The following is a 9,459-nucleotide window of genomic DNA, read 5'->3' on the forward strand; positions in this document are numbered from 1 at the left end:
TCGGATTGTGATCCAGGAGGCAGGCGAGGGGTCAATGTTCCTGTCAACCCAAGATGCGAAGGTGACAGTCCCAAGGATTAATCAGGTGGTAGATGTGATCCAGGGGCAGGCAAGGATTCAGTATTCTGGAAGAATAAGGAGCTGAGACAGGGGTCCTAGGGATTTAATGAGGAAGACAACAAAATAGCAAGGAACCAAGGGAACCGACTACTAATAAAGGAAAGCGGACGAGTTGTGATCAGAAGAAAAAACATGATGATATCAAGACAAGTGATCACAGCCGTCAGGAGGAAATTTGAACCCGCAAGTGAGTGGTCAAATAATGTTAGGTCGAGAGATAGGAGAGAGAGAAAAACAGGAGCCTCAGTGTGGGATCGTGGTAGCTGTGTTTTGGGTGATTTTAAATGGTCTGCATTTATATAGCGCTTTTCAAGTCAATGAAGACCTCCCAAAGCGCTTTACAATGTGCTTCACACTTACCCATTCACACACACACTCACACACCGAGTCAGATAGCGAGTCAGCCATGCAAGGCACCTACCTGCTTATTAAGTGACATTTATAGCGTTTTTTTCGCAGTAATAAGCTATTGCCTGTAGTTGATGCTTAATATGTACAGTTCACACAGATGTTGTCAATGGGTAGTACGTCGTGCATTCAAACCAAAAAGTTCCATTTCGGTCTCATCTGACCAGAGCACCTTGTTCCACTTGTTATTTGTGCCTGCCATGTGGCTTCATGCAGCCAAACGGGCCTTTTTATGGTATTTTTTCAGAAAGGGCTTTTTTCTTGCCACTCTATTCATAGAGATCGGATTTATGCAGAGTATAACTAATGAAGAAGTCCAAACTCACTTGAAAACACCCATTACTCTTTAAAGCATAAATAAAAAGTATTGGGTTACTTTATCTTGTTCCCAGGTTTCCCCAGCAGTTGTAACTGAGAAGTCTCATGACTCCAGTCTCCTTCGAAAATAAATACAATTCTTTTAATTAGTGAAGGATTTTATACATTTGACTATAAAAGATTTTATACGATTGAATACAAGTTACATTTATTGAGAGCAATGAAGATTTTCACTGAGTAGGCCTAAGTTCAATGACGGGTCACACTGATCCGAATGCGGAACGTTTTGTCTAGTTCTGTTGATAACAGGACTCTGACGAAGGACGGCAGGCAATGTTTTGATAAACGCTCTGCTGTTTTGAGATTTTCCAGACATCGAGGCGAGGGGGTGGAGCCCACGTGGGGGCTTTCCTGGGACACCCATGGGAGGAGCCGGCACACCAGCTTGCGGAAAACGTGGGTCGAGAAGAGAAAGCGAGAAATCGAGAGAGGAGGCTTGACAGAGACTCGAGCGACACTAATTCGACTAATGGTATTTCGATGGTATTTTTTTACAAATGAATGAAACTGCAAAAAGGTGATGGTATTCATAGTGAACCAGCTTGGTGGCCTAGGGGGTAGGGCGCCCGCCCCGAGACTGGGAGGGCGCTGGTTCAAGCCTCGGCCGGGTCATACCTAAGACTTATAACATTGGTACCCATTGCCTCCCTGCTTGGCGCTCAGCATTAGGGGTTTGGTCACCTAATGACTTCCAACACATCAGTTTGGTTGGTTGAGCGAGGGGGCTGGGAATCCCCTCCTCTGTATCAATATCATATGAATGTGTTCCTGACTCTAGCCACCTCCCACTAGGGGGATATGGCTACGGTATATATATATATATATATATATATATATATATATATATATTCATAGTGGAAGGTGGAGGATGAAAAATGAAAGATGACCCCCACATAAGGTGCTGTCCAAAATGTCCTTATGAAGGGTCAGGCGTGTATGGGGTGGTTAGACAAACCTGTCCCGATTACAAACCGATTAGGTGCCCTCTGGTGGACGGATACCAGATGCCCAAAAGAAAAACAAAAATACGGAGGCTGCAGCAAAGTGGACGGCTAAAGGTCTTTATCTGGAACAGGGAGCCGAAGTGGCTAGGGAGCCCCCTCGCAGTGGGAAATGCCCTCATTTATAGGTCTGTGTTTTCTCCGCTACACAGCACACTTGAAGTATTTGGCAACTGGGCGCCAAAATGATCAGACGTATGATACCCAGCACCACTGGCAGCGTGCCGCTTCCCTCCAAAAACTGGCTGTGTATACCTGACGCCAGAAGCAAAATAACAATCTCTCGTGGCGTCCCCCACTATTGGCGCTAGGAGTTTATTTTTAATTTTAATTTTCTCCTATATCTTGGACATTAAGGACAATTTGGAGATGGGACTAAAGTTACCGAGAACAGTTTTGTAAAAGCCAGGTTTCTTAAGAAGTGGTTGCATTACTGCATGTTTAAAACCAGTGGGGACAACACCAGAAGAAAGACTGCTGTGACTCATGGCCAGAACTGAGTGCCCAATACTGGGAAAAACCTCTTTTAAAGCTTGAACTCATCGAACACAGCTATGCAATAGACAGAAACAGAGGGTCCCTGTATTTAGAACCTTGTCAATCAAAAAGTAGAAAAAGGTATAACTCATTTTAGTTGATGCTTCCAAACTAACTGGACGGAACCAATAGTTTTAAAGAGCACACGTGGGTTGTGGCAGTTAGTCACAACAGTATTATCAGATCACCCTTGTTGGGAATTAATTATCAAAATGTACCGTTTACCAAATTGTTCGGATCAGTTATCTGACTCCATTAACCAAACACAATCTACATTCACCCAACAATTTATGCGCGCTCGTTTTTTGAGGTAAAAATGAAAAGGAAAGCCGACATTTCCACACGGGGGCAGATTTATTTTCCCTAACAATTTAAATAAGTGTACTCCATCGAAAACGGCTGAATTAGTGACGTTGGCGTCTGTGTGAAGCATTCTTCTGAAGTCCTTTTTCTCTCTCTTATTGGCCCACATCACCCCGCAAGATGGTGTGCTGGCTCCTCCCATGGGCGTGCCAAGGAAGCCCAACGTGGGGCTTCTCAAAACAACGCCTGCCGTCCTCCGTCACAGTCCTGTTATCAAAATTCCCTAGACAAAATATCATGCTTTTTGAACAGCCTGACGTGACCTGACCTTGTACATTGAACTAAAGCCCACTCAGTAAAAATCTTGCATTAAACTCAATACATGTAACTTGTATTCAATCGTATAAAAACCTTTTTAGTCAAATGTATAAAATCCTTCACCCTTAACAGTCTTTTGACAATGACGCTAGCAGTCTTTTAGCATTAAAAGTGACACTTGCAGCTTGTCCTTCTTCCACCAGCGCTCAGCTCTGAGGCACTCCCTTCTAACCACAATTTGACGATGAACCAGGGCTCAGGTTTAGCTTTAGGCTACACAGTTTTTACGAGTGCCTTAGAGTCGAATATAGTTTGGCAGGAGGGGTGAAACCAAGAGGTGAGCTCTTCCGTATCCAGGGAGGTTGAGTTGGAAGGAAAACAGAGCTGATCGAAAGCCGCAGAAAAATTGCCGGTGAAAAAAAAGGCTTTTATAAAATAGTAGCACGTTACATTTTCAGAATAAATTAATTAGCGTTATTATGTTTCATGATGGGCAGCACGGAGGCGCAGTGTTAGCCCGTGTGCGGCACAGTTCTAAGGTCTTGGTAACCTCCTGTGTGGGTTCAAATCCAGCTACCGGACTTACTGTGCGGAGTTTGTATGTTCTCCCCGTGCTTGCGTGGATTTCCTCCGGGCACTCCGGTTTCCTCCCACATTCCAAAGACATGCATTTCAGGTGAATTGGCCGGTCCAAATTGTCCCTAGGTGTGACTGAGCGAGTGAGTTGTCTGTCCCTGTGTGCCCTGCGATTGGCTGGCAACCAGTTCAGGGTGTCCCCTGCCCACTGCCCGATGATTGCTGGGATGGGCTCCAGCACCCCCACGACCCTACTGAGGATAAGCGGTGCAGCTAATGAGATGAGATGAGATGTTTCATGATCATTGGTAACATATTATTAGGAACATACACCAAAATCTGAAAAAAACTGGAGGCAAAAGAGCTCTCTTTTTAGTGAGCCGAGCCAAAAGAGCCGGTTCTCTGAAATGATTCACATTTCCCATCACTAGTAGTGTGTACATGAGCAAAGAATAGTGGGAGGGAAGGGTGGAGGAGGAGGAAAAAAGGAGGAGGAGTTAAACCCGAGGAGGCGTATCGTAAAGCTACCAGCAGCCTCCTCTTGGCTCCCACGCACAAGCACATGCAACCTGGCCCAACACGGGACAGCACGCTTGTCCCTTCGTCTCTCTTTCGTCTGTCTTTTTAGACCGGGGACATTGTGACACGATGTCAACGCGGCAGGAAGAAACCAAAAGCCCACCCAAAATTCACGGAATATACTTTCCAGATCGACTTTTTTATGTATTTTCCTACTGCTGATGTCACTTTTCTAGTTCACTTTTCTGGAATGAACAATCACTCTGGAGGCAATTTTAAAATCTCGCAGTGAGTGAGATGGAGCCAGAAGATGGAAAAGTCTCTGTGTGGGTCTGTCGAGAGGAGAAGCTCGTCTCGGGTCTGACTAAGAAGACCACATGCACCGACGTGGTCCAAGTCTTGCTGGAGGACCAAAACCTGCGGCAAGGCGCTTCGGCGGGGATGCTGTCCGGACACCCTCAGTCCTACTGCGTGGTGGAGAAATGGAGGGGCTTCGAGAGGATTTTACCCAACAAAACCAAAATCCTCCGACTCTGGAGCGCTTGGGGGGACGAGCAGGAGAATGTCCGCTTTGTTCTGGTCAAGAATGACGCTTCGCTCCCTAATAACGGGCCCCGGAGCGCTGAGGCCCGCGTGGTCCAGCGTCAGGAGAACTGGGGTCCAGGTGGGGTGATCAGAACCCCGCCTCGGACCTGTTGGCCCACAACCACCACCACCCAGGAGAGGCAGAGGCGCATTGTGAGGAAGGCTTTTCGCAAATTAGATAAGATGAACAAAAAGAAAGAGCTAGCTCTTGGAAAGGAGAAGATGGAAACTTTGGTCCACTTGGTGCTTTCGCAGGACCACACCATTCGTCAGCAGGTCCAAAGACTCAAAGAGCTGGACAAAGAGATTGAGAACTATGAATCCAACGTGCATTTAGAGCGTGTGAAGAGACACGGTGCCAATTATGTGCAGGACACTTACTTGGAAGAGTCTGCGACTTTCCTGGACGACCGAAAAATCTCCCCGGAGGCGCTGGCCCAGTTTGAGGGGTACGCGAGGTGCTGCGAGGAAGTGGTGAGGCTGCAGGAGGAACTGATGGAACGAGAGGCGCTTGTTGAAAGCATCACAGCGGAGATCCAGGAGGAGCTGAACCACAGGTGGATGAAGCGACAACAGGACAAACAGGGGGATGGCGGCAAGACCTTTCCGGTACTCCCATTGCCTCGCCTCTTGCCGGAGGAGGAGGAGTCTTTGGAGGAGGAGAGGATCAAAACACAACTGAACACCAGCCTCTATATCGGCCTGAGACTCAAGTCGGACTTGGATGACATTCGGGGGGACTTGGACTCCAGTCTCGATCTCTGGGAGCAAAAGGAAACAGAACTTCTGGATTTACTGGCCAAAGTGGAAACATTGTATATTGAGCAGGTGAACTTCACACTGAATGATGAGGATGATGAGGACAAGGAAGACTTGAAGGCAGATGAGGGCGCCGTGGTGCCGGCAGTAAAGGGCGGCATCTGGGTGGAGCCGGCCCAAGTCCTGCCTAAGACCTGCAGCGTCAATGACGAGGACTCGGACACGGGGCTGAGTTCTATGCACAGTCAGGACTCTGACAACCCGCCTGTGTGTGAGTCTTTGGTCTAAACTGGATAACATGGATTTTAAGTTTGGGCTATGCAATCCACTACAGCAGACAGCAGGTCGGATGAGGCAATGGCGAAAAGACCGAGGAGGAGTCTTTGGAGGAGCACAGGATGAAAACGCAGCTGAAAACCAGCTACTACATCGATTCGAGACTCTAGTTGGACTTTGAGGGCATTCAGGGTGGGGCTCGGACTTGAGTCTCTCATTCTGGGAGTGAAAGAAAACAGAATTGCAGGATTTATTAGCCAAAGTGGACACATTGACGCGCGGTGGGGCCAGGCAGACCACTAATTCAGGGGTGTCCACTAATTGTCAGTTTGACACCTACAGTAAATTCCAGACCACAAGCTGCTTCTTTTTTGCTGATATTTAAACATTTCGGCTTTAAATCCGGCGTAGCTTTTCGTTTCGTTCTTAAATTCCATACCTGTCAACCTGTACGTTTTTGCCGTACAAAGTACGTTTATCATGCATTTTAAGACATGTACGACGTACAAGAAAACCTGTACGGAAAAACGCAAATTTATCAATGATGGATACCATCCGGTATACACCGACTATCACAAAACGGCAAATCAATCAAGTCAAACGAGTTCGCCGCGGTAGCCTCTATCTCGGTATCGTCTTTTTTCATTGCAAACGAAGCGAGCGGTTTGATGCTACTGTGCGTATGCGACTGCCGCCTGGGGATTTCCCATCATGCATCATTCCGTGGTAGTTGTGTAGAGAAAGGAAGTCCATCCCTTTTTAGAGAACCGGCTTTTTCGGCTCAACTCATTAAAGAGAGCCGTCTCTCAAACGGCTCACTTGCTTTGATGCATTATATTACGAATTATTATGTTAGTTATTATAAAGAAGTTAAGAAAAAAAGGAAGTATAAAAGGAGAAAATGAAAAAAGACGGGTTTGTGGTTATACCTTGAATCAGTATATTACCAACAATAATTTAATGCAGAAAATGAATTAAGGGAGACTAAATTAATGCTCACCAATGGAAATCAGGTGTGAACTGCACTGGGTTCCAAAATTTTGCGCATATGTTCGTTCTGAGACGACAAAATTACAAAATCAGTTTTGAACTAGAATTTAGGACTGAGAAAAAAACGCAGGTACAAGTGAAAAACAATTATTGGATGCAGTTGTTTCTGTTTTAATATCAGCCAATTAAACCAAAAGGCTACTGCAGAGAACAAGGGTGTGCAAAATACAGCCAGCGGGACACAAAACTACCTTTCATGCTTTTAATTCCGGCCCACTAAGCAAAAATGGTGAAAATACAATGATAATTTATAAAATTGCAAATAAAGTACTACTAATACTAATTTGTTGGGGTTTGGGTGATAGTATTGTCCCCAGTGTCCCTTAGTGTGTCTCCAACCTCACCATAAATAATACATTTTTCACACCAACATGTACTGAACTCAAGGCCAACACTCAAATAGACTGCTACATTTTCTATTTTATTTTATTACATTTTTTTGTTACTTTTTTGGATGAATTTATTTTACTTATCAATACATTAATCAAAAGTCATGCAAGAAAAGAAAATTTAAAGCTAGCCAGCTATTTTTTCAAGCATACATTATTATCAAATTTAGTGTTTAAAAAGGGACTTTAGATATTACTATGAGTCAATTTTGTGTGTTTCAAAACCAATTAGATGAAATCATCTAAAAATTATTCAAAAATGGAATCTAACAAACATATAAATGTCCGTATGTATATTTACCTGCACGGTATTCGTGAATGCACATGAGGAAAAAACGAATAGACCTTAAGATGTGTCTTCAATGTGGTGTTTGCGGTCACCGGGTAGCCCCCTAAGAACAGTAGCCTAAGGAATAAGTTTTGAAAATACCTCTAGGAAATTCGATTTCTAACCAGAATGATGTTTAAGTGGTTGACTGGGCCTATTTTACCTATAATGATTACAACCCGGTAACAACATAGTAATAACATAGTAATAACATGAGTGGTCTTTTAGGTATGCGTATCAAACTGGTAGCACTTCAAGCTACTCAGTAACAAAAAGAAGCCCTTAGCTTCAAAAGTCGGGTGGCCCCTGGCCTAAACATGATCTTTTTCCTTATTTTTTGACAAGGTATTGGATTTTGTATAGTCATATACAAGAAATCAAGTAAATCAATGCTGTTTTTCCATCCTGGCCCAGCCCCTCTGCTTGATATTTTCAACCAATGTGACTGGCGAATCAAAATGTTTTCTCAACTGGCATAGACTATATGTTTTACTCTTTGAAAGTAAAACACTCAGCGATTTAACTGGAATATATTCATCACAGGGTCAAATTCAAGGCCTGTCGAGCCATCTCATCTCATCTCATTAGCTGCACCGCTTATCTTCAGTAGGGTCGCGGGGCCTGTCGAGCCATGTTATGTACAAATAATGCAGCATTTTGTAATTTATGCAAAAATCTGACAGTCACCAGGATCAGGGTCACAGATAAAATGCTTCTCCCCATTGAGGACAACTATCAAAAACAGAATGGAGGACTGGCACCTATAAATTAAGAATTAAAAATAATTAACTAGTCAACAAGGCTGACTAAAAAAGAAAAGATAATCGCCTGTATTGGTTTCAAACCCAAAATTGCTGACAGTGTGCAATACTCAACATTTATTCTTTTATTATTTATTTCCTGGTTTAAGTACGGCAATTCAGAGGTTCCAAACACTCTGACTCTTTTTAAACCCCCGTCTTCCAAGAGGAAGCTGTCAGACCGTCTACGAACCAATGCTCGCAGCTAGGCAAACTTTGTACTATCCGACATTATCCTGCCCTGTTTTTTCCCGCCTGATGCCTGTTACCGACCTGTGTCTGGACCCGTTTCTGCTTTGCTCCTCCGTCCCGGCCATTGACCTGTTTTGCCCTGTTTCTTGCCTGATACCTGTTGCCGACCTCTTTTCTGGACCCGTTTCTGCTTTGCTCCTCCATCCCGGCCATCGACCTGTTTTCCCGCTGCCTACGACTACCCTCGCTCGACAGGGAAGTGCCACTTCCGCGTTCCTGCCGTCAGCTACCCGTGACAGACGATCATCGGATCGTGGAAGCAAGCACTGCTCTCTTTCTCAATAAAAACGGAGTAAAACAAACGCTATTGGGTCCTGTCTCCGTTTCTGGCCTGTGACACTCACCTATGCAAACAAAACCACTTTGGAGGCATTGAAGTTCATAATTACAGATATTAAAATAAACAGGAACTCTTCCTGTAATCATTTTAGCAGCTACATGGTAGAAAAAGTATTCTCATGGTGGCCGGACTAGTAAAATAATGGCTTAAAAATTGAGCCTTAGTGTGAGGGCTGGGGGTCTTTTCAGGGGCTCATAAATTAATTATGATTTATGAATGTAAGATTTGATTAGGGAACAATTATTGAGGATTTGCTTCATGTGCTATTTCTCAAATGTTGTGTTTTTCATATTACCTTAAACAGCACACCCTTGACTTTTATTTTAAGTAAAATAACATTGGTATGGGTTTCCTCAATGTTCTCTGGTTGATAAATTGCAGTCAGCAAATACAGCAAGAGTGGGTGCTTTGGTAGTGACGCCTGGCTTTGGTGACATCCAGTGGACGTATTTAAAAGTGCAAGTCATTGTTTGACGCGGGGTATCTCATTTCTCTCTTGTGCTACTCAGCTTTGTCTCTC

The 9,459-nt window shown here is 44.3% G+C and overlaps 1 protein-coding gene across 1 annotated transcript; it reads left to right on the plus strand.

The window, feature by feature from the left end:
• Positions 1-4,209: 4,209 nt before the first annotated feature.
• On the plus strand, positions 4,210-8,901 carry LOC148362365 (ras association domain-containing protein 10-like). Its single transcript, XM_088339763.1, has one exon. The coding sequence runs from the start codon at positions 4,458-4,460 to the stop codon at positions 5,790-5,792; it is 1,335 nt and encodes a 444-aa protein (XP_088195889.1). The 5' UTR covers positions 4,210-4,457; the 3' UTR covers positions 5,793-8,901.
• Positions 8,902-9,459: the final 558 nt, after the last annotated feature.

Source organism: Urocampus carinirostris, chromosome 7, assembly GCF_059441175.1.
Source record: "Urocampus carinirostris isolate Australia breed hairy pipefish chromosome 7, RoL_Ucar_1.0, whole genome shotgun sequence".
Lineage (NCBI taxonomy): Eukaryota > Metazoa > Chordata > Actinopteri > Syngnathiformes > Syngnathidae > Urocampus > Urocampus carinirostris.

Bases quoted from the DNA above. Each gene is read 5' to 3' on its own strand.
- LOC148362365 (XM_088339763.1), top strand. From the start codon at position 4,458: ATGGAGCCAGAAGATGGAAAAGTCTCTGTGTGGGTCTGTCGAGAGGAG.